This window comes from Phodopus roborovskii, unplaced genomic scaffold (genome assembly GCF_943737965.1).
Source record: "Phodopus roborovskii unplaced genomic scaffold, PHOROB, whole genome shotgun sequence".
Classification (NCBI taxonomy): Eukaryota; Metazoa; Chordata; class Mammalia; order Rodentia; family Cricetidae; genus Phodopus; species Phodopus roborovskii.
In genome coordinates, this window is record NW_026126517.1 from 50,991,835 (window position 1) to 51,017,220 (window position 25,386).

Consider the following 25,386-nt stretch of genomic DNA (forward strand, 5'->3'; position numbering starts at 1 on the left):
CAGCGCACGCAGCACAGGAGCTTAGACACCCGGGAGGCGGAGCCCGCCGAGTGCACGCGGAAACTAGGTCACAGAAGCAGAGTAGGCCTTTGTGCGGGTCTTTACGACACTGTCGTGTTCGGTCGGCTCCGGCCGTAAAGTAGGCTCGACTCGTCCAGGCCAAGGCCGCGGACCGAGCTGCTATGGCGGATATGGAGGATCTCTTCGGGAGCGAAGCTGAGAGCGAGGCGGAGCGCAAAGGTGCGGCGGACGGGCGGGCGGGCTCCTCGGATGGGCGCACGGGGTGCGGAGTTGCTTTCCGGCCGGAGGCGCGCCGCCGGGCACCGTGGTGCTTCCACGCTCTTGCCCAGCGCCCCCTGCATGCCGGGCGGTGCCAGCCTCTCCCGGGAGACGGGCGCGGAGTCTGAGCCTCGAGGGCCAGGGGCCAGCTTGGGCTCGTGGAGGGTGCAGTCCGAGGACGTGTGGGCTGTGCCCCGCTGTGCACGCCTGGCCGAATGAGGGGTGGCAGGGTGTAGGTGGAGACCTGTTCAGCGTTCATCAGGCCTGATAACGCCCTCCTGAGTCGAAACAGTGAGATGATGGGGGACTGCAGATAATCATGAAGGGTCCTGGGGGTGTGGGGGGGTCAGGGTGGAGCTGTATAGACGGACTACGCACTGGGGATGAGTGCCCTTGGAGAGCCAGTTCAGAAAAACCTTGTCTGTGGTGTAAGAATCGGGAAGCTTGTGGGGTGTCTGGAGAGAAGTGACAGATGATTTGATGATGAATGAATGAAATATGTGGTGCATGGAGGCACTTCTAGCACAGGTCTATGAATATTTGAATTTGAGATATGAATAGACGTAATTTGGGATGAGGAAAGACCCAAGACCAACTTGAGAATTCTTGCTGCCTTCCCGGGGCCCAAATTAGCCCGTATAAGTGTCCTTTTCCTTGCCCCTCCCCAGTTTTCATCAGCTCCAGTTTATATGTAATTACTGTAGCGAAGGGAGCAGTAGGTACAAGTACAGAGACCTGAATTCTACTGTGAGAGCTCTAATCAGGATAAGCCTGGAATCTCTCTGTACAAATTCCCACCCCACAACTTTTTCGAGTAGTTTCTCTTTGTTTATTCTTGCCTCTTCGTCTTCCGTGAGGTTTTCATTTCATTCATTCAGTAAATAACGATGATTTTCGAGCTATCTTGCTGGCTTAGTGCTTTTTGGGTGCACAGTTGAATAGACCAATTGTTAGTGAATGCACCCTGTGTCAACACAAGTCACAGGGAAGTGGTGTGTAGAGATGATGGCAATTCTATCTTTTCTTCCTTTTGAAAACTTATTTTAAGGTCATTACAGTTTTCTTCTTTACGTTAGTGGGTGCTCTAAAATTTACTTCCAGGTCTGGTATGCTGTCCTTGACAATGGCTCTTTCTTGAAGTTGGAATGGGTGTGATAGTTGGAATGGGTACTTGGTGGACCTGCCTGCTTATCTGCCTTCCCCTCCTCCTTCCTTTCCATTTCTCCTCTTTCTTCACAGGATCTGCTGTGAATGTTGCCTGTGTTGACTTTATATTCCTGATTCTCCTGCCTCTGTGAGTGCTGGTGCTACATATATGTACCTCCACTCCCAGCTACTAGTTGTTTCATATTTTTTTTATTTCTAATGTGAGTTGATCTTGTGTCTTCTTGCTATCCCACAGCTAATATATTAGCTGTAATAGTTTTTGTGACTTTTAGGGGTTTCTACATGTGAAACCATGCCATCGTGATTAGAGACAGTTTTACTATTTCTTTCTCTTACCTGTGTATTTTACTTGCTCCGGCTAGCACTTTCCTTATAAAATGGGAGTTGCAAAAGTAGATATTGTTCTCGACCTTAGAAGGAATGTATCTAGGTTTCTAGCATTTTTTTAAATCATTGTTTCTGTAAGGCCAATAATGACATCCCTACTCCCATTCCCGACTTAAGTAATTTGAGTCTTATACTGTTTTTCTTGGACAATCTGTCTAAAGTTTTAATTTTATTAGTTTTTAAAGAATAAACTTGTAGCCAGGCATGATGATGGTGCGTCCTTGTAATCCTAACACTCAAAAGAGGCAGGAGGGTTGGCACAAGTTTGAAGTCAGCCTGGTCTACATACCAGGTGCAGGCCAACTAAGACTACAAGAACCTATATGATGGGAAAAACAAACCCACAAGCTTCTGGTTTTATTGACTCTTCACTGTTTTTCAATTTTATTTTCTTTGCTATTCCCTTGCTGCTGCTATTTTGGACTTCCTTTTCTTGTTTTGGTTTTTTGAGACAGGATTTCTTACATAGCCCTGGCTGCCCTGGAACTCACTCTGTAGACCACCCTGACCTTAAACTCAGGAGATCCATCTGTATCTGCCTCCCAAATGCTGGAATTAAAGGTGTGAGCCACCACCACCCTGGCTTGGGCTTTATTTTCTTTTTTCTGAGCTCTTATGTTGTAAAGGTAGGTAGTTGATTTGAGATGTTTCTTTTTCATGTAGGTGGTTGTGACTATGCATTTTCTTTTGAGCAACACTGCTTTTCCTTTTGTTCCCTAAGAACTGGTGTAATGCTATCATTTTCATTCATCCCAAAATAATTTCTAGTTTTCCTGTGATTCATTAAGTCCTTTAAATTATTAAATTTTCTTTGCAAGTTGTAAAAGTCTAAGTCGTGCTGAATCATGGCTCGGGGGGTCATGTTCCTGACTAGCACCTGCCAGGGTCTGTTGTCAACACCATAAAAAGAAAAATAAAGGTGTTCTTGTCTGACAGTCTTTCTCTTTCAACATTTGAATGCCTGTTTTTGCTTCTGCGTTTTGTTTGTTTTTGTTTTTTGGGGCAGGGTTTCTCTGTGTAACAGCCCTGGCTGTCCTGGAACTATAGCTCTGTAGACCAAGCTGGCCTAGAACCCCCATAGATCCATCTGCATTTGCTTCTGCCTCCCAAGTGCTGGGATGAAAAAAATAAGCTGTCATCCTTTTAGAGGATCCCTTGTATGAGACAATCTTGCTGCTTTCATGATTCTTTGATAACTTGATGATATGTTTAGGTATGGATCCCTTTAAGTTTTTTCAGTGTGGTATTCATTGAAGTTCTTGGATGGGTAGATTCATCAAATTTGGGTCATTATTTCTTTAGCTTTTATTATCTTTTAGGATTCCATAATTAATATAATTAATGTATATGTGGTGTACTTATACAGTATTTTTCTCTGCTTATGCTTTTAAGCTCTGTTCATTTTTTTTTTTTTAATCTTTTCTCTTTCTGCACTATTTCTGGTTCCAATGGTACCTGTACCAGAAGTGTAGGACTGTTTACTTTTTCGTGTGGATGAACTAGGCGGTGAGGGGTGGGACTGGGTAAGGGAAAACATGAAGAGGTCTACATTATTTATTTATTTATTTCAGCTTTTTTAGACAGGGTCTCATGCTGTAGCCTAGGATGGCCTGTAACTTACTGTGTAGCCCAGGCTGGCCTCAGATTTGAGTTGATCCTTTTGCCTCAGCCTCCTGAGTTGCTGGATTATAGTGGGCTGCTGTGCTTGATTACATGGATTTACCAGTATGGGCTAATATGCTTGTTTACTGGGAGTCTGCTAATTTTTCTTAACTGAGCATTCTCCTGGTTCTTGAAACTCCTTTGCCTCTGGGACACTGAGAAAGTTAGCTCCGCCAGTGTTGCCAGTTGGTAATCAGTGTTGCCAGTTGCCTCTTAGAAAATGGAGATGGACTTTTAGTTTCTGACTTTGTTTACGCCACCTTGTGTTTGCACGATCCCACAGATTCTGATTCTGGGTCTGACTCAGACTCTGACCAGGAGGAGAACGGTGCTTCTGGCAGTAATGTCTCTGGCAGCGAAAGTGACCAAGACGAAAGAGGTGATTCAGGACAGCCCAGTAACAAGGAACTGTTTGGAGACGACAGTGAAGAGGAGGGGGCCTCCCACCACAGTGGCAGCGACAATCACTCTGAAGGGTCAGACAACAGGTCAGAGGCATCTGAGCGATCTGACCACGAGGATAATGAGCCCTCTGATGGAGATCAGCACAGTGGATCTGAAGCCCACAACGATGAAGATGATGAGGGTCACAGATCAGATGACGGGAGCCATCACTCAGAGGCAGAAGGTTCTGAAAAGGCCCAGTCAGATGATGAAAAGTGGGACAGAGAAGATAAGAGCGACCAGTCAGACGATGAAAAGATGCAGAACTCTGACGACGAGGACCGGGAGCAAGGGTCTGATGACGATAAGCTACAGAACTCGGACGATGACGAGGAGAAGATGCAGAACTCAGACGATGAGGACCGGGCCCAGCTTTCTGATGATGACAGACAACAGCTGTCTGAGGAGGAAAAGGGGAATTCTGATGACGAGCACCCTGCAGCTTCTGATAATGATGATGAGAAGCAGAACTCAGACGATGAGGACCGGCCACAGGTGTCCGATGAGGAGAAGATGCAGAACTCTGATGACGAAAGGCCACAAGCATCAGATGAAGATCGAAGGCAGTCAGATGATGAGGAGGAGCAAGACCAGAAGTCAGGTAAAGATTCACGGGAATTTGTGCGGCTCAGTAGAAACATCTGGGTGCAGCCACTCCCCCTTCTTGTTTCTTCCTAAAGGTTTTTTTTTTTTTTTTTTTTTTTTTTTTTTAAATCTTTAAATGGATGGGTGTGTTCCCTTCATGTGTGTTTGTACACCGCATGCATGCAGTGCCCATGGAGGCCAGAAGGGGGCGATAGGTCCCCGGGAACTGGAGTTACAGCAGGTTGTGAGCACTGCATTGTTGCTGGGACTTGAACCCGGGTCCTCTGGAAGAGCAGCTGGTTTTTAACCACTGAGTCATCTCTCCATTACCTGTATTCCCATCTTTACAATCCTGTTTTTCATTTTTGTTTTCTCCTCTCCTATGCTTTTATTTTCACCTTTTTAAGCTTTAACTCTCCCTGCATTCTTTAAATTTCCATTTGTTTTCACCATCTTCCCCATTCATTCATAAACTGACTGGATCAGAGAAAAGTACTAAAGAGTCTTAGAGTATGGTGTTAGAGAAGCCAGATGAATTGAGTTGGTTCCATTTTCCTGGGTCCTGGGTAACTAACAAGCACACATGCAACAGATTTGCCTGCAGTTACTGATGTCATCATTGAACTATCCCGTACAGTAGTACTGAGATGTGGGTACCATGTTCCATCTTAGAATTTGTGTGTGTGTGTGCACGTGTCTGTCTGTGTCTGTGTGTGTCTGTATGTAATAATGGTTGTGTGTATGGATTCATGTGTCGTGGCAAGTGGGTGGAGGTCAAAGGACAGCAGAGCACAGTAACCTGATTTTTGTCTCTGGGTCCCCTTTATAATTGTCAGTTAAATTACTCAGCTCTAATCAGTATTCTTCATATAGAATTTGAAAATATTTTAGACTTTGCATTCTATAAGTCACCCCAGTTAGGTTGAAGTCTTTCCAAAGTGGCCAGTGGATTGCTTCATGTCTGTAGGTGACTGGACAAGTTAAATTACAGTTTGGTTCTATCCCAGGAATAGGGAGATTTACCCCTATAATATCTCAGGAGGGGCATTCAGAACCACATTCTGACTTCTTTTTTAGAAGAGGGCAGGGTATTTCCCAATATGGGTATAAATTGCCTAGACTGTGCATAGGGCTCCGTAAGTATTTAGTAACTAGTTCAGAATAGGATTCTTCATGAAGTTATCAGAATGTTTAATGCTCATACAATACTGGCAAAGTAATTCAAGAACAGATCAGAGAGAATCTTCTTTTTTGTTTTGTTTGAGACAAGGTCTCACATAGCCCAGACTGTCTCTGCTTACCAAGTGCTGGGATTACAGGCTTGTGCCACCACATTCGGCTCTTCATTAAGTTTTTAAGGGAAATAATTACACTATCTAGAAATCTAGAAAATAATCATAGATTTCTCTTTCTCACAGTTTTGCCTGTCTTCTATAATGTGTATAATTTAATCATAAATTTCAATACAGATTTTCTCATCTCTATGAAAAGTTTTTAGTTTTAGAAATCCAAGTTCTTTTAAAAAATTTATTGGAGACAGGACCTTGTAGTTTAGCATAGGCTAGTTGTGAACTCATAAATCAACTATTTTTTAAAATTAATACATGGCCCAGCACTTGGAAGGCAGATGGAAATAGATCTTTGTGAGTTCAAGGCCAGCCTGGTCTACATAACAAGTTCCAGCCAAAGTACAAAGTATAGGAGTGTGTGTGTGTGTGTGTGTGTGTGTGTGTGTGTGTGTGTGTGTGTGTATGTGTGTATGGTAAGGTTGACTTTGTATTGTTGGTTTTGGAGACAGGGCCTCTCTGCATATCCCTGGTCAGCCTGGAGTTTATTGTATAGCCCAGGCTAACCTTGACTTTGCTGCCCTCCTTCTGCTGCTGCTTCTGAACTGCTAACATTATAGGCATGCACCACCACACCCAGCTTTTTTTCCTCATTGTAATTTTTTTTTTCTGTGATGGGATAACCCAGGGTCTTGGCCATGTAAGACACACACTCTACAACTGAGCTATACCTCCACCCTTTTGTTTGTGTGCAGTTTAATTAGTGTTGACATGTTTATAGATTCATGATACAGGACAGCATGTTATGAGACACATTTCATAGCCACATCCCTTGCCTGTACCTAACCTCATCAGCTACTGATCAATTCTATCCCTTTGCTTTTGTCTCCTTATGCTGCAGTCTCATTAGTTCTAGGATTACAGGAACTGTCTCTGCCAGGCTAGGTTTTCTTCTTTGACTTAGCATAATACATTTTATACTGATACAAATTGTTAACATATAATCATCCTTTTTTATTCCCTGATGAACCGGATTACATTGCAGGAATGTTGCAGTTTCTCTGTAAAGCTTGGATGTGCTTATGCACATTTTCTGATTTTGCTCTTTTAGAGTCTGGCAGAGGCAGTGACAGTGAAGATGAAGTCTTACGAATGAAACGCAAGAATGCAATTCCATCTGATTCAGAAGCGGAGAGTGACACTGAGGCGCCCAAAGGTAGCCCTTCTGTTTCTTCTGTGCCCGTGTCTAGCTCCTAACTCTGTGCTTTTAACTGTGGTGTACTCCCAACCCTGGAGACTGCATGACTCACAGAAAGCTGTGTGTATGTGTTCAGTGTACTCTGCAGCTCACACAGTTAAGGAGCTGTTTCTTTGTTTACAGTTTGAGTGACTTTATGGGGGCGGAGGACTGAGCCTCTGGTCCATTAGGAAGTGACACTGCCTTCCTTCAGTGTGAATAAGGATAGTCCTAGACTATCTTATTGTTCTCAGACTTTAGCAGTTTAATATTAGTTGAAGGAGTGAGTGGTCTTTTGACTGGGTTACACTGAGAGCTCATTCATATAAATGAGAGTTAAGGTTGTTGTAAAGGAGGATGTACATGTTCATCTCTGTAACAGTTTGCCAACGGCAGATGGCCACTCAGTGAAGATGTTAGTATGAAAATTACAGCAGGCCAGATGGGCGGTGGTGGCACACACCTTTAATCCCAGCACTTGGGAGGCAGAGGCAGGTGGATATCGGTCAGTTTTAGGCTGGCCTGGTCTATAAATCCAGTTCCAGGACAGAGAAACCCTGTCTCAAAGAAACAACAACAGAAAAAAAAGTTACAGCAGACACAATTGTGATGGATGCTTCACTGTGTGCAACTGTTGCTATGCTGCATGGTAATTGGAGAAATCATCTTAAGGAACACAGTAACTAAGGCAGAGTTTAGAGGGTCAACTATAGAAAAAAAGGAACCTATACAAAATAGCAAACACGGGTTTACTTAAATGTCTGCTTAGTAGTTCCATGAGTGCACTTTAGGATCAGATGACCTGCTGTGTTTGGTCCTTCAAATTATTGCTTGTTTTTTAAGATATAAAATGGGGGTGATGCAGACCCTCTTTACAGAGTTGTGGGAATTAAGTAGGCTGTGTCATCTTGTTCACTGATGTTTTTTTGAGGCTCTGCTGTATACTGGGACAGTTCTAGGCATTGGGAGTATAGCCATGTTTGAACTTGCCACCCGGTGCCTAGGTGTGCAGATTGATGAGACAAGTAAACCTCACAGGTAAAGTAATTGGATGGTGATATGAGCTAAGGGAATACTGAGGGAGCGGGTAGGCACGGCCATGTTCCTGTTTTATCATATAATGAACTTCAGTTCTCTGTTCACTTTTGCCTTGCTGCCCAGCAATTTTGTTCTTTGTCCCAGATCGTACCTTTACCAGTAATTCTAATTTCTATAATCTCAGTTTTAAACAGAGGGCTCTCTGACCACTCTTCTTTTTGTTTATTTGCTGTTTTGATGGGTGCCTCAGCGATGTTCTGCCTGTGTCTGCCTGGCTAGACACAGATATGTAACTCTGACATAGAATGTATTAGCCCACATTTGAGGGTCTAGCCTGAGAGAAATAACTGGCTCCTGGACAGTAAGGGAAAAACAGAAGAAGGATACAGAGATGGAGGGAAGAAGAGGAGCTTCCTGTGCTTGAGCCTGTCTCTGCACACACATGCTACAGACTTAGGCTTGTGCCATTTCCTGGAGCTGGCCCAGAACTCTTGGGACTAGTAAAGTGAAGAATGGTTGTTAACACTATATTTTTTCCTTCTGCACTGAAGACAATAATGGAACCATGGATCTGTTTGGAGGTGCAGATGACATCTCTTCAGGGAGTGACGGAGAAGATAAGCCCCCTACCCCAGGACAGCCTGTGGTAAGTCAGAGTACTAGCTTGAGCTGGCCCATATTCAAGTGAGACAAAGTCTCCGAGGTGAAGGGTCTCTTCCTCTAGGAAGAGGAAGTCGCTAACTGGATTGTTGTATGAAAATGCAGTAAGTAGATGATGGCCTGTAGGAAACTTGGTTCCAAGGAGGAGTAGATGTGGCTGCGGCTCACATGAGGTGGTCCTGTGCCACAGGTTGAGATCATGAGGACCTGGCATTTGAGAACCTTTCACTCTATTGTTTTTCTTATTCATGCAAATAAAAGTATGCTGTCAGGGCTAGAGCAATGACTCAGCAGTTAAGAGCACTGCCTGCTCTTCCAGAGGACCCAAGTTCAATTTTCAGCACCCACATGGCTGCTCACAATTGTCTGTGACTCCAGTTCCAGGGGATCTGACACCCTCACATCAATGAACTTTAAATAAATTTTTAAATAAATGGGTACTGTCTTAATTATTTTTCTTTCATTCCTTTCTTTTTAATTTTTTAAAGTTTTAGAAACAAGGCCTTGCTATGTGGCCCAAGCTGATCTCAGACTCACCCTGTGGTGATAATCTCTGATGCCATTAGAATGACTGTGTAGGTGCTGACTGATAGAATATTTCTGTTAGTGACCGTTTGGAAGGTACTAGATCACAATGCTCTGTACTGACACAGCCAGCCTTGTCTTGCTTTTCCTGAGATGTTCTGCAGATAGATGAATAGTGCTGAAGACTGAGGGTACATTAGCCCTAAGATAATATCTCAGTTTGGTTCTTGCTGGTCATGGTGGCTCATACTTGTAATCCCAGTACTTGGAAGGCTGAGGCAGGAGGATTTCTGTAAGTTCTAGGCTAGCCTGAATGACAGAGTGAGATCTTGTCTCAAATGAAACAAAGAACAAAGTAAAAACCACAAAGAACATAGTAATAAAAACCAAACTGTGTTTCTTGCTCCCCTGAGTAATGCAATGTGGAGCTCTAACTGGGCTGACACCTGGTCCCCATAGCTCTAACCTTCTGCCTTCTTGCACTAGGATGAAAACGGCTTGCCTCAGGACCAGCAGGAGGAGGAGCCAATACCTGAGACCAGAATAGAAGTAGAAATCCCCAAAGTAAACACTGACTTAGGAAACGACTTATATTTTGTTAAACTGCCCAACTTCCTCAGTGTAGAGCCCAGGTAAGGAAATCAAGATGTCTTCTGGGTGTTGGCTAGAAATAATGTGAGTATTAGCCAGGTGGTGGTGGTGCATGTCTTTGATCCCAGCACTTGGAAGGCAGAGGCAGGTGGGCCTTTGTGATTTAGAGGCCAGTTTGGTCTACAAAGTTTCAGGATAGCCAAGGACTGTTACACAGAGAAACAAAGAAAAGAATTATGTGGGTATATGTGAATGTATTTTCTTTCTTTCATTGAGTTGATTAACATTTATATGTCTGAAAAGTAAATCAAGCATCCTGCTACAAAAGCATGGCCTAGTGTTTAGGGAGACTCCCTGATTGTGGCTGTTGTTAGCAGTTTGATACTCTCTTATGAATGAGGGGACATGGACTCCCTAAGATACTTAGTAACTCCTGTAGTGAGAAGCAGTGAGAGCTCCTGGCCACTGTAGCAGAATTGTCACACTAGGACTCTAAGGGTGAAACAGCTGATGAGGATTCCTAAGTTAATACTCAAAGTCTTGGGTAATTTTCATATCCCCTCCTCCCAGGAAAATGATGTTGGCAGATACACTGTATGTGGTCTTTTCTTTGGAAGACTTATAATATGAAAAGTTGAGAATTTTTTTTTTTTTTTAATGTAGCCCAGACTAACCTGGAACTCACAGATCTGCCTGCCTCTGCCTCCCAAGTACTGGCATTAAAAGTATATACCACCATATCTGCTGTTTGCAATGTTTAACTTTGTTTATAATTTATTTCAAGTAATAACAGCATAAAATTTTAAACTTTAGCATATTTTTAATACTTTTTTCCCTTTTTTTAAATTAAATTTAAATTTGAAACAAGCTTGTTTTACATGTCAATCCTAGTTCACACTCTCTCCCCTCCTTCTCTGCCCCCCCCCCCCGAATACTTTCAAGTTGAGCTTCAAACTATTTTTGAGCATTGTGGTTTTTAAAGTTATGATTTTTGATATAATAGGTCATGATAACTATAACTGCAACATGGCAGTGCTCTTTATAAAATTAATAGCTTATTTTAAAAACACCTTTAGGCCTTTTGATCCTCAGTATTATGAGGACGAATTTGAAGATGAAGAGATGCTGGATGAAGAAGGGAGAACCAGGTTAAAACTGAAGGTACCACTCACTTTTACAGAGGGAATCTGGGGACACTAAGCTAAGCCTTGAGCTCTACAGATGGTCTTGTGTCTCTTGTTCTATCAGCCTGACTAATCATCTGTCTTCTCAGAATTCTTTTGCTGCTCGGGATCTAATCCTGGGCCTCTGCATATTCTTCATGGAGCTGCATCTTCAGTCCCTGACATTGCTGCCTGGGGACTAAACCTGAGCTCTTGCAGCTTAGGCTTTTTTGAAAAAATTTTAAGGCAGAGTCTTACTATGTAGCCCAAGTTGGCCTTAAACACACGCTCTTTCTACCTCCACCTCCTGAATGCTGGGGTTACAGGCATGAGCCAGCATGCCAGACTTGACTTTGAGCTTCTGCATTCCCAGTAACACCATCCTCACCACATGGGACAGCTTCCTAAGTGTCTTTGTAACATTGGTGAAGATGGTCCCTGTCAAGGGCACAAGTGTCTAGAGCTGTCAATAACCACTGTGGAGATGGAGGTCAGGAAAGGAGGAGGGGCGTGAAAATGCCAGTGATTTGCTTGAGGTCATACAACTGCTAGGTCTGGACTGATGGTTTGGAATTATTTGCTCTGCCCTTCACTGTCTTTGCACTGCTGGCTCATCTGTCAGTGTTATTTGCGTGGAATGTGTGTGTGTTGGTTTAGAGTTGGCAGAATTAATTTCTCATGGCCATTTTAATGCCTCAGACTTCATTTTTCTGCTTCTCGTTATTTCCATCATTTATATAAATGAACATGGTAGGTCTTTACTCCTTTTGGAGTTTTTCCATTTTCTGTCATGGTGCAGCAATGAGTATCAGTGTACCCACTGTACGTTCCAGTGTGGCCATCATAGTTTAGACATCAATATTTTGCTCTAAAATCTCAAGTGCTTTGGAGTAAAGTATCGGTGTTTAAAATAGGTAGCTCTCCTCTGGGCTCCTGGGGTGTGATTGAAAGTGACCCTAGATTTGTTTCTTGAGTGATGGTTGAGACTAGGTGAACAGTTGTAGAGTTAATTGGTGGCACAGTTAAGTTCTTTAATGAGCCGGGAACCAGCTGTGTGGCTCTCTGAGGTTTTGTGTCTTTAGAAGTACTTCCATGTGCTTCATTCCTGTAGAAAGAGACCTCATAGTGCACCCTCAAAGACATCTTCCAAAGCATCGTCTCAGTTGATGATGCCTATGCTGGTTTGACTGAGGAGCATCTTCTCAGTTGATGATGCCTATGCTGGTTTGACTGAGGATGGCCCTCATAGGCTCATATATTAGCTACTTTGTCCTCAGTTGGTGGAACTGCTTAGGGAGATTTCAGAAGCCCACACCATTCCCAGTCTGTTCTCTGCCTTGTGCTTGTTTATGAAGATGTGAGCTCTCAGCTACTGCTCCAGTGCATTGCTGTCTACCTGCTACCATGCTTCCTACCATGGTGGCATGAACCCTGACTCTCAATCTGTGAGCCCTAAGTTAAGTTCTTTCTTTTATAGTTTGTCTTGGTCATGGTATTTTATCACAGCAATATAAAAGTAACTAAGACAATACCTATATACATGTTCATATATTTATATGTAGCTAACTGTCTTAGAATTTCTGTTGCTATGATAAAACAGCATGATCAAAAAGAAGTTTGGGAGGAAAGGGTTCATTTATCTTACACTGTCATATCAAAGTCCATCGCTAAAGGAAGTCAGGGCAGGAACCTGGAGGTAGGAACTGAAGCAGAAGCCACCGTAGGATGCTGCTTACAGGCCCTGTCCTCATGGCTTGTTCAGCATGCTTCTTATACAATTCAGGATCACCTGCTCCAGTAATGGTGGTGCCCAGGGTGAGCTGGGCCCTCCTATATCTGTCGTTAATCAAGATAATGCCCACAGACTTAACTACAGGCCGATCTGATGGAAGCATTTTCTCAATTAAGAGTCCCTCTTGCCAGATTTACTTGAGTCACATTGACAAAAAACCAGCTAGCACACTAACCTGCTGTACATAAGAGGGAAAACAGAAATATTGATAGGTAGTTTTACTTTCTTGTTTTTTGCTTGTTTGTTTTGTTTTTTGAGACAGAGATTCTCTGTATAACAGCCCTGGCTGTCCTGGAACTAGCTCTGTAGACCAGGCTGGCCTCGAACTCAGAGATCCACCTGTCTCTGCCTCCTGAGTGCTGAGGTTAAAGGTGTGCCCAGCAATTTCTTAAATTTTAAAAAATGAAATACATGGTGTGTGTGTGTGTGTGTGTGTGTGTGTGTGTGTGTGTGTGTGAGCATTCACATGCCACACATGGACTTGGGATGTTTGCTTCTCCTTATTGCCATCTTCATCTTCATTCCAACCCTGCTGCTTTATACAGGGCCTTGCTTTGTAGCTCAGGCTGCACTCAGACCCACAGTCCTCCTTCTGCAGCATCCTGTGGGCTGGAACACAGACCTGCGCCATAACACCTGGGTTGTTTTCATCCTTTTAGTCCTTGTGGATGAGTGTACTTCTCCCCCCCCTTACTGTTATTTTAGTATGTTTCCTGGATGTGGCATGACAAAGGCAGGCATTTAATGTGTTGTGTTCTCCTGGAAGGCCCAACAAGTTTTTAATTTCCATAGCAGTTACTCATTTTCTGATCTGTCTGGCATTTTTCCATCCTGCAGGTGATAAGTCCCCATATGTGTGTGGGGAGGGGCCTTCCCTGGCTCAGTGGGCCAGTAGGCAGAGTATTTAGGTCTCACTTTTACTGGTTTTTATATCTGCAAGACTACTTCCTCTACATATGTGTCTTATCTCCAAAGTCCTCTTTGAGGCTCAAGCTTTGTCTGCTGTGCCTCAGAGTTTTTCTTGTGTCTGTGCAAATGCTCTGGCTGTGGGCTATTGTCGTCATCATACCACTTCTTTTATCCCTGCTCTTAATTTAACCCAAGAGGATTCACCATTGTCTATTTTTCTGTCCCGTACCTACTTATGCTTATTCTTTGACTGCATGTCTCTGGAGGGGAATTCTAAGGTTTTGTATTTTAAAACAGGTAGAAAATACAATAAGATGGAGGGTGCGCCGAGATGAAGAAGGAAATGAAATTAAAGAAAGCAATGCTCGGATAGTCAAGTGGTCAGATGGAAGGTGAGTGCCGCATGCCTGGCATTAAGCACCCAGAACAGTTGGGAAAAGAGAATGTCACGGGGCTTTGACCTTACTCAGGAGCCAGCTCTGGTTACAGAATCTCATTAGTTACTCCTTGTGATTGCAGAGAAAGCCTAAGAGAAATGATAGTTGGAGGTTGTTGGATCTGATGGGAGACAATAACCTAATGTGAGTTTAGAATCTTAACCCCTCCCCTCAACTCCATTTATATTACTCACAGTGGGAGGAAAAGTATCCTTCACTGGGAATGAGGTAGAGGCAGGGCCTGAACCAAAGCAGATGTAACTTCAGGGAAGTCAGTTTCTTCCATCATGGTGTCTTTCCTCCTGCACTTTGTATAAACAGGGAAACTGGTTGCATCACATTTTTAGGAAAGTAAAGCTGGAGAGCTTAAAAGCCTTTAGCTTTTCACATGCAAAGTGTTTCTTTCTCTCCAGCATGTCCCTGCATTTAGGGAATGAAGTATTTGATGTGTACAAAGCTCCACTGCAGGGTGATCACAACCATCTTTTCATAAGACAAGGCACTGGGCTGCAGGGACAGGCCGTCTTTAAAACGAAGCTCACCTTCAGGTAAGTGCCCTTAGTAATGTCCTTTGTTTTTCGATGCCTGGTCCCTGTGATGGACTCCAGCACAGTCCAGGAGCTAGTTCTTGCTTCTGGAGGCTTGTTTCTGGAGCAGAGGCTGCTTTCTTGGGAGCCGGGTTCTTCCAGCCAAGCTTGTGAGAGGCTGTGATGTAAAACAGAGTGTTGGTGTATCAGCTCTAGTGACTACTGTCTTTCCAGGAGAGCTAAAGTGTTTGTGTCTATGCTGGTCAAATGTACCCTTTTTTTTTTCAGTAAAAATTGACCTGGAGACAAACTAATAATCAGGGCTTGTGTATGCTACTGTCAGGGGAAAGGCACTGAGCTGGGGGATGTGAATCCTGGGTCTGTCCCATTGCCTAGTGCTGTTGCAGTCAGACCTTTGTGGGAATGTGTCCTCCTGGAAAACAGGACACCCTGGGCACTGGTGAGGGCACTGTGCTTTCTTCTTGAAGATAAACAGACCCCCTTCCTGGGTGATACTTAATCTCTAGGGAGCACCGACTTTTAGACTGGTAATGCTTAAACTAGGCTTTGGGATCTGATCTGGCCTATGTCTGTTTCTCCTTGTGTGACCTTTGACAGCTTTCATTTTGTGGGATTAGCTCATGGGGAAGCTGTGACAAGTCATATGCAGGGTGATGTGCAAGCACAGTGTCTGTCCATTAACATGCTGGCGTCTGGCTGTCTCCTGACTCTGGTGGTCGTGCTATATAAGCCACCTTCACCCCAGCTTTCTCTCTTTCACTTTCTTGTCCCACTGAGCCAGAGAAAGGAAAGCCCACAGTCCTTCAAGTAGAATATGTGATTTAGTGGTTGTGCCTCTTGTTTGACTAGAAGATAGCTGCTGTCTTGGTGTTTTTTGTGATGTGGGTATGACTGGCTCACAAATATATTCATAAACTGGGGGATTTCTGTTCATTCCCACAGGCCTCACTCTACAGACAGTGCCACACACAGGAAGATGACTCTGTCACTTGCAGATAGATGTTCAAAGACACAGAAGATTAGAATCTTACCGATGGCTGGTCGTGACCCTGAGTGCCAGCGCACAGAGATGATTAAGGTATGTTGGGTAAACTTCCTGGGGGAGTCTTTTTGTGTACTAAGAACAAACTGTGGGAGCTAAAGAGATGGCTCAGCAGTTAAGAGCACTGACTGCCCTTCCAGGGAGAAGACCATGTTCAATTCCCAGCACTCACATGACAGCTCTCCACTGTCTGTAACTCCAGTTCCAGGGGACCCAACACCCTCCCCCATACATGCATGCAGACACATAAAATCAAGAAAAACCCAAAAAACAAAAGAAAAGGAAAAAAAAAAAAAAAAAAAAAAAAACAGATTGTAGCCAGGTAGGTGGTGGTGGTCCACACCTTTAATGCCAGTACTTGGGAGGCAGGGGCAGATGAATCTCTGTGAGTTTGAGGCCAGTGTGGTCTACAGATCGACTTTCAGGACAACCAAGGCTACACAGAGAAACACTGTCTTAAAAAACAAAAAGAACAGATTGCCCAAACTGTGTGCTCTTCTGTTTATTATCTCTTATTGAACTTCTCTTCCTTCTTCCTGTGACATAGGCTAGGTTAATTTCCTAAGCATTTATCAAGATGTGGGGATGGTAATAAAATAGATGCATGCTGTTGTCCCACAAACTGGTCACTGAAATACATGACTTTTCAGATGTCAAATACCACTAAGTCAGCTACACTAGTTTATCCTGTCAGACTCAGCAGGCTAAGGAGGAGGTACAGCAGTACGAGCAAAGGCAACCTAAAGCAGAGTCTTGCAGAGTTGTGTAAGGACTTTTTTTTTTTTTTACGGTATTGAGGATTAAACCTAGAGCCTCAGTCATTCTTTGGTTATGAGTTCTGGGCCAGCCAGGTGTATGCTAAGATCTTGTTGGAAAAACAAGGCAAGAAATTTATTTCACTTACACCTAACAACCCAAGTTTAATCCTCAGCATCCACATGGTAGAAGTATAAAACCAGCTCCTGTAAGCTGGCCTCTGCCCCCCCCCCCAACTAAATAAATAAGATTAATTAAAAAAAAAAGTTTGGAGACTAGAAAGTCCAAGAACAATCGAACAGCAGCTGGTGGGGGTGGGGGGACTTCTTGCTGCATTCCATTGTGTTGGAAATCATGGCGATGCAGAGAAAGCAAGCTTGCTTCTACAATGGCTGGTCCCATGACAACCCGTCAGTCTGTTAAGTCAGTCTGTTAACTTACCAGTCAACTCGTGAATCAACTAGCTGGGGTTGAGTTTCCAGCACATGAAGTTGGGGTCACTTTCAAACCATAGCAGCTGGCTTATTTGCTCTCTTACAGAAAGAGGAAGAGCGCCTGAGGGCCTCCATTAGGAGGGAGTCACAGCAGCGCCGCATGAGAGAGAAACAGCACCAGAGGGGGCTGAGCGCCAGCTACCTGGAGCCTGACCGATACGATGAGGAGGAGGAAGGCGAGGAGTCCATCAGCCTGGCAGCCATCAAAAACCGATACAAAGGGGGCATTCGAGGTGAGCGTGGCGTGGCACCTTGCACATGAGCATGCTGCCGGCCATTGGACATCTTAGAGTCAGGGTGACCTAGTGTCTCCTGCCAAGTCTCGGTGAGGAAGTCCTTCTATACTTGTATGAGGCTCCCTTTCAGGTGTTTTGTTTTTGGAGGCTTTCCTTGGATAGGTCCCCCTGGCCTGCCTTCTGGGCTTTGGGGTTACAGGGATGTACACGTCAGGCCCCTTGCAAATTTACCTCTCACCCTTCTGATTTCCAGTTTGAAAGGTTGGTGGCTTTTGTTTTAAGAAAGGGTCTCATTCTAGTCCAGGTTGTCCTCAAACTTTCATCAACCCTCCTGCCTCAGCTTCTCTAGTGCTGGTATTCCAGGCATAAACCACCTTATTCAGCTAAGTTGCGGGTTATCAAGAAATGCAGTTATGGAGAACACATGTGCTTTCTTTTGCCTTCCTGCCTGCTTTCTCTAAGCTGTGTTTTGCAGATCCCCTCCCCTCAGTGTTTATTTCAAGGTGCTTTGCATTGATTCAATGCATACTGGATCCCAGACAAACGTATGATATTCTGTTTGGTCTCTAAGTGTTCTGATGTATCTGCTCTTATTGATGAAACTAATGGCTCACAGCTGTCTGTAACTCTAGGCCCAGGAAATCGGATGCCCTCTTTTGGCCTCTGCAAGCACTAGGCACACAAATGATACACAGACATACATATAGACAAATGCCCACACATCAAATAAAATCAATAATGTTTTAATCAGAAGCAGCCTGGATTCCTGAAATCCCCCTGCTTCAGCTTCCTTAGTGTAGATTACAGGCATGTATCACTGTGCTCAGCTGATTCTGCCTCTTTTTAATAGAGTGACTTTTGAAAGGTTCCATAACCTCTTTGAACTTCTCGTGTGTCAACTGAGATAAAACAGTGTGCTAATGGTGCCTAGAACATGAGCTAAGGATTGAACAAGGAGTGCGCTTGCTGCTGATGTCAGTACATAGTAATGGATGTTCCTAAAGCCACTTTGCTCACCTCATCAGCTCTGAGCAAGTAACCTCTCATTGCCAGACTGTCTGTAAAATGAGAAATGAGGTTTGTGTGGCACTGGGTATAAAACTCAGGGCTTAATGCATGTTAGAGAACTGCTGTGCCACTTGTGTTCATCCAGCCCTTCCCCGATTCATGCTGACAGAGCTTTGGAAACCATATGTACCATATTATGAGGATGTGGATGCATGCATCCTGGCTTTATCTCGGCTGAGTGATGTTTTACAAACACCTAAATTCCCCGTTATCTGACTGCATTTGGTCATCTGACCTGTTATATCTTAGCTATTTAGAGAATTCAGTACAGCAGCCTTCTTCATGCTTATTCATCACAAAAATCTTAATTGTAACATTTTGTCAGAGATGCATTCAAGATTAGGATATTTAACATTCAGCTCACTAGAGATTAAAACGAGGTAGATGAGTTCGGTGGTTCTCATCACAGTATAATACTCACCTAGCAAGAATGTAGGGACCTGGGAAGGCATTATATTTGGAAAGAATAGGTTTGGTTCATTTTAACATATATAAAGCTGTGAGGTAAATTAAACTGGGGCCAAGGAGGCTCAGTTGTTAAATCACTTGCCACAAAAGCATGAAGACTGGAGCTCAGGTCCCCAGAACCTGTGTGATCTGGGGGCCTGCAATTCAGTTTTGGAAGGTTGAGACAGGGAATACCCTGAGAAAGCCGGCTAGTGAGACCGGTCATAATGGTGAGCTCTGGGCTTATATGAAGACCCTGTGTCACTGAATAAGATAGGAGAATGACCAAGGATGACTCCTGACATCCACCTCAGGCCTCCACATATGTGTGCACACATATACATCACACACTCATTCATGAAAATGGAACAAATACAAATTATTTTGTTCCTCTGTGAAAAATGTATAGAGAGAAGAGAACTGAAGGTATTTATTGGAAGGAAAATTCAGGAATGAGTAGATTACTGTCTGTGAAAATGATTCAGTCTAATTCCTTCATTTTCAGAGGAACGCGCTAGAATCTACTCCTCAGACAGTGATGAGGGCTCGGAAGAAGACAAGGCTCAAAGATTACTCAAAGCAAAGAAACTCAACAGTGATGAGGTAAGCTGCATGTACTACATTTTAGGTTACCTTATACTTAGGGCTTGGTTCCTGGGATGACAAAGAGCCCTGAGACACATATAAATGAGTTCTCCATGAAGGTCCTAGGCCACAAGTTGCATGGGGTGAGGCCCACATTTGTGTAAATACTCATTCCATCCATGAGGCCCTGCCTTTGTTCTGCTTATTGTTGTGTGACAAAAATTTTCCCTGGTGAGACACACAAGTCTATTCACCTCACATAGGGAACTCATGACAGACTGAAGTCTGTCTAATTTGGTGAACCAGTAATCTTTGGGGATGAATTACAGGAGTATGGGTGAGGGGTTACTTAAAAGATCAGAAATGTCTCAAAGACAGCTGCATCACCAAGGCCCACTCAGTATGGTGACAGCTCACAGAAGCTGGAAACTTGAGCACATTGCTCAGCCTGCAGGCAGCTCAGCAGGTGGGAGTGTCCTTTGCAGGTTCTAAAATTCTTCCAGCAGCTTAGCTAGTTTCTGCTTCTTCCTGCCAGCTGGGCTGGCCTCAGAGTCTTCTCGGCTTGTCTGAATCCTGGCAGCTCTGTTCATCTCAGTCTTTGTGGCTCAGCTTCACTTTGTCTTGAGTGAGACTCAGCTTTGATTGTTCATCCTGGTAGGGACATGTGTAGTGAGTCTGGTCAGTTTCAGGTACTTCCTCAAGCTATTTTGAGTTGACTTTCCTGGTGAAGGAACTTTGTGCAGGATAGAATGTTTGAATCCCAGAAGACTGCTACACAAGGCTGACCTTCCAGAAGCCCTCCTAATCTTGGGGGTTAGCATTTCAGCATAGGAATTTTGGGACACAGACCACGGCATCTCCTACTGTTTCTTCTGGCTGTATCTTATGGTACCTTTTTTTTTTTCTACATTTGGAATGATTTTGATTGATTTACTGAGCTGATAGCAATGGGATTTCTTTTTTTTAAGATTTATTTCTATTTGTGTGTGTCTCTGTATGTGTATACATGTATGTGGGTGCCTACAGGGGCCAGAAGAGGGCACCCAGTTCGCTGTAGCTGGAATTACAGGTTTGTAAGCAGCCTGACATGGGTGTTGGAAACAAAATTTGGGTCCTTTGCTAGGGCCACAAGTGCTCTTACCCGCTGAGCCTTCTCTCCAGCCCCTCCATGGGAATTTTTGATGTCTACATTGATTCATTTCTCCAAAGATGATTTTTGGGTTTAGTTTTTGGGTTTTGGAGTCACGTGTAGTTGAAGCAGGCCTTGAACTCACTGTGTAGTGTGCCTGACTTGAATTCCTGATCCTCCTGCTAGTTCTGAGATTACAGGCACAACCAGCCTGGTTGACTTGCATGTGTCTCTGCAAGGTGCTCAGGGTATCAGCTGCCCGGGACTCCTTGAAGCTGAGTTCTCAGTCTGAGGTCTTGCTGATTTGGCTGCGAAGCCTGACAACCAGGTTTGATCTGTGAATGCCACATAGTGGAAGGAGAGGTTTGACCACCAGATTGTCTTCTGACCTCTGCACACATGTTGTGGTACATATGTACCACACACACACACACACACACACACACACACACACACACACACACACACACTCAACACAAATGAATACTTTTTATAAGTTTGCAGACTCATGACTCAGAGAAACTGTGCTAGACTTATATCCTTTTTTACACAAAAGGCTTTTGGCTCTTGTCTCCTGTCCTGCCCACCTTGCAAGGCATGAAGGCCAGTGTCGATGATCATAGCTCAGGGTCTTTGGGGAGGAGCCTGTTTCAGTACCTTGCTTCTCTCTGCCTTCCTGCTTTCCCTTAGTTTGGCCTCTGATGATGCTTTTCTTTTATTTTACCAATCATCATTCACTGTTTTCAGTGAGAGGGCTAGTCTCAGGCCAGAATGCAGGAAATGGATATTTTCCTGTTTTGCTTTTGAGCCATTTTAATTATTTTGGGCTTTTATGAACTCTTATGTGAAGCAAAATTATGTTCTCATGTTAAAGTTGATTACCACATTTAATATTCCATGATGTTCTTGGGAGTAGCTTACTATAGACAGAATTTGTTAACATCATTCTGCAACATGTTTGTTGTGAATTAAAAGAAATAACATCTCAATAGTGCATTTACAGTGTGATGAACAGTTGGCAAATGGGGCTCTCCTCCAAGCAGATGCTTAATCCTCTTCCTCGGCAAGCAGAACCGTGAAAATTGAGAGGTGCCATGGAACTATTTAGTCCTCATAAAAGATAAGCCTGTTAGCCCCTCCTGCGGCAGGCTGGGCTGGGAGAGTGCAAGCCTTCCAACTCTGTCTTAAAGAAGCTTCTTTTCCTGGTTGATCCCCCCCCCCCCCCCAGCACTCTCTCTGAGTGCTTTCCTGACAGCGGTGTTTTACCTCTGCTTCCAAGCCTTTTCCTGCTGCCTCTTCCTATCGCTATAGCTTAGGCCATGCCTGTGGGAACCTATGCTTCTAAGATGTGGGGGAGCTATGCCAGCTTTGAAGGTAAGAGCAAATCTAGATTACCCCAGGCCTGGTGGTTCATACCCATAGCCCCAAGGTTTGGGGGGGCTGAAGCAGAGGCTACGGAGTGCCTTCCAGACCAGCTGTGTTATCTGAGACTCTGTCTTTAAAATCAAAGGTGAAAAGAAAAGTCTATCATAATTTGGATTGTTGGATTTGGATGCTGCCCAAACTTTCTAGGTCCCATTTGCATTGCTCTGGGACAGATCAGCTCACTTCCCCAGCACGGCTTATACTTCCTGCCTGGGAAAGTTCCTATACTGTAGTAAATACAGATAGGAGTGTGGGAACAAAGTGACATCTAGCTAGACAGGAAATGCTGCCTTTCCTTCCCCGCCTAAATGGAGAGGAATGTAAGGGAGAATGCTTTATCCAACTCCTCCATTTTAGTAAGTAAAACCTATCTCCTTCCTTCAAAGACAGTGAAACAGGGGGCATTGTCTATTGGCTCCCTGTTCCATGGGGTGGGGACTAGAAAAGTTGAAAGATTCAGATGGAGCTGGAAAGCAAAGGCAGGAGAGGCGCAACTTCTTACTTAGCAACAGGCTGCCTGCTGAGAAGGGTTAGTTAGAAGGGCCTGGTCCTCTCTCCCCTCTTCTGCCTCTTTCTGGAAGCCACTAGCAGCCCTGTCTTATGTCACAATCTGTGAGCTGCTCGTGTCTGTTGGAACCTGTAGTCATGACTGCATTATCAAGAGCTAGTTCAGTCTTAATGTTTTTGTTTCACCCATGTGTGTTTTAGCTTTGTTCAGTAAGGCAGCATTCTGCATGCCTAGTTTCATGAAATGAGGTCATCCTGAAGGCTCCGTTGTAGAGCTGGGATGGGTCCTGTGCTGTTCTTGCTTGTAGCTTTTGGGGGAGTTAGTCTTGGCAGGCTTTCCACTATTATTTACTCCTGACCTGGATCTGTCAATGTTTAGACTTCCTCAGGAGAGTCCTGACCTCAGGCTGCTGCTGGACCTTGTCTGAGATGTTTTAGAAAAATGTCATACATGTTTAGAAGTACCATGGAAGTTCTTTCTGCTACTCAAATCTAGTCTCTAACATTAAAGAACTTTAGAGCTGGACAACAAACACTGTTTATGTGCAGGCATGTCATGTGTTTGCAAGATTCTGCAGCAGGAAGCAAAGTCAACATTGCCTTTGCTGACAGGGCTGGAGAGGACTTCAGTTTGCTCTAGGCTGGGGAGTGGAGAAGGAGGTAACTTGTCACATCCTGGGGACAACAGCCTTCCAGTATTGTTAATTGGGCTCACTTCACTGCCCTCCCAGCTGGGATGTACATGGAGGAGGACCTTCATGTCCTTGTATGGGTTCATAAATTTTTTGAATCCTCCTATGGCACTTCTAGTCTGTAAAAAATACATTTGCAATAGAAAGGCAAGAAACAGGTGTTGGCTGTCATGGAGGTCAGGAAAAACATGGGCATGCCAGTTTGCATTTTATATCTGGAAACATGCTGTGGCCTTCCCCAACTCATTTTCAAGCTGTCTGTCTGTCCACTGAAGCTGTTCTTGTGGTGCCAGTAACCTGGTCCAGGATCTCACTCATCCTAAGCAAGCAGCCTGCCTCTCGACCATGTAATCCAGTGCCATCATTTCTTTAACTCTGGTGAGGGGTTGGTTTGTGACAATTCTGAAGTGTTAGCCAGTGTCAGAGTTTATTGAAGGAGTGTTGACTTAAATACGAAGCCCAATTCTGCCTGTCGAAGTTGTTTCTTAGAAAACTTGCTGAGTTACGTTCCTATTGGAGGGTCGTGCAGGATGAATTTAAGTCATTTTAATAGATTCTCTGCATGTATATGCATATATATATATATATATATATATATATATATATATATATGCCTTTGATGTCTTTAAATATTTTCTCAAAAATCTTTATGATGTGGGTTTTTAGTATATCCAAACAAAAATTATTTTTAAAAATTGGCACTTACTAAAATAATGAATTTTAGATGGAAAAGAAGATGAATGCTGGGAAAGGAGAGATACTGTTGATGATGGACCTGATCATGGGGAAATGTTCAACAGGACAAGTGAAGCCTCATTTTAGATTGAGACTGTGTGTGTGTGTAAGGGGGGGGGGAGACATAGAGGTTCTGTGTATGAGAGAGAGAGAGAGAGAAGAGAGTATGTGTGTTTGGATGAATGTGTGCCATACCTGAGAAGCCATCTTGTTGGTCCAGGTAAACCTTATTTGAGTCTTAACCTTTTCTAGAGCAGAGCCCATTGCCCATGTCCTTATGGCTTTCTGGGCCTACAGTGGTTTCCTTGTAGAAGACAATTTGCTGAGCTTGAACTCTGCAAAGTTGTCCTTTTACTTTTTTACTGTTTGTGTGAGAGAGTCCCACTTGTAGACCTGGCTGGGCTGTGAATTCACTCTGTAGTAGACCAGGCTTGTCTATACCTCTCAGAGATCTGCCTGCATCCGCCTCCCAAGTGCTGGAATCAAGCATGCATCATCATGCCCTCTTTTTTTTTTTTTTTTTTTTTTTTTCTATATGGACAGGGATCATGCCAATCTTCCTGTATCATTCCAAATTTTAGTATATGTGCTGTCAAAGCAAGTACCTGCAAGATTTTCTTTTAAGTTACTTTATTAAAGAGTCACTCAACTTAGGTAAACTTGCCTAGAAATGTTCTCTTTTGACATTGAGACTGAGAAGTGTGTTTGCTTGTTTAGGAAGGTGAATCTTCTGGAAAGAGGAAAGCAGAAGATGACGACAAAGCAAATAAAAAGCACAAGAAGTATGTGATCAGTGATGAAGAAGAAGAAGATGACTGAAGTACAAACTGTGAATGCATTTTATATATTTATTGTACAGCTTGTCTATAAATACGATGTAAACATGAGTTATTTTGATTGAGATTAATTAATTTGTGTTTGTGAAAATTTAATTGTAATAAAACATTTAAAAGCAAATCCCTATGCTTAAGAAATCTGCTTTTGGGGGGGGGGGGAGCAAGCTGATTTTGCAAGCATTTTACAGAGTCCACGTTAGTGAGTTTCTGCTGCTCTGCCACCCCATCCTCTCATCCCACACCAAGAAGCCTCCTGACATGACTAGAGCAAGACAAAGCAAGGCGCTTTCACTCACACAGAGTTCGTAAAGTACAGGAAAAGCCCCCCAGTAATTTGTTTCCTTGGTCTGCCCTAACAGAAAATCACAAAGTTGGTTGATTTAAAACAGTAAAACCTGGGCTGGAGTGATGGCTCAGTGGTTAAGAGCACCAGCTGTTTCTCCAGAGGCCAGGGTTTGATTCCCAGCACCCACATAGTGGCTCACAACTTGTGATCTCTATCCCAGGGGATCCTGTGCTCTCTTCCACTCTCCTTGGGCCCAGATATACACACAGTGCACAAACATGCTGGCCAAACATCCAAATTCATAAAATTAAAAACCATAGAAATGCCTGGCATTGGTGGACCATGCCTTTTAATCCCAGCACTCAGGAGGCAGAAGCAGGCGGATCTCTGAGTTTGAGGCCAGCCTGGTCTACACAGGTTCCAGGTGGTTGTGAGATG

At 43.8% G+C, this 25,386-nt stretch overlaps 1 protein-coding gene across 1 annotated transcript; it reads left to right on the forward strand.

The window, feature by feature from the left end:
* The first annotated feature begins 83 nt into the window (after positions 1-83).
* Positions 84-24,783, forward strand: Leo1 (LEO1 homolog, Paf1/RNA polymerase II complex component). The gene is made up of 12 exons (XM_051197960.1): positions 84-240; positions 3,779-4,540; positions 6,922-7,026; positions 8,637-8,731; positions 9,757-9,902; positions 10,938-11,022; positions 14,023-14,117; positions 14,576-14,710; positions 15,653-15,788; positions 17,049-17,235; positions 19,259-19,356; positions 24,544-24,783. The coding sequence occupies exons 1-12, from the start codon at positions 183-185 to the stop codon at positions 24,643-24,645; spliced, it is 2,004 nt and encodes a 667-aa protein (XP_051053917.1). The 5' UTR covers positions 84-182; the 3' UTR covers positions 24,646-24,783.
* Positions 24,784-25,386: the final 603 nt, after the last annotated feature.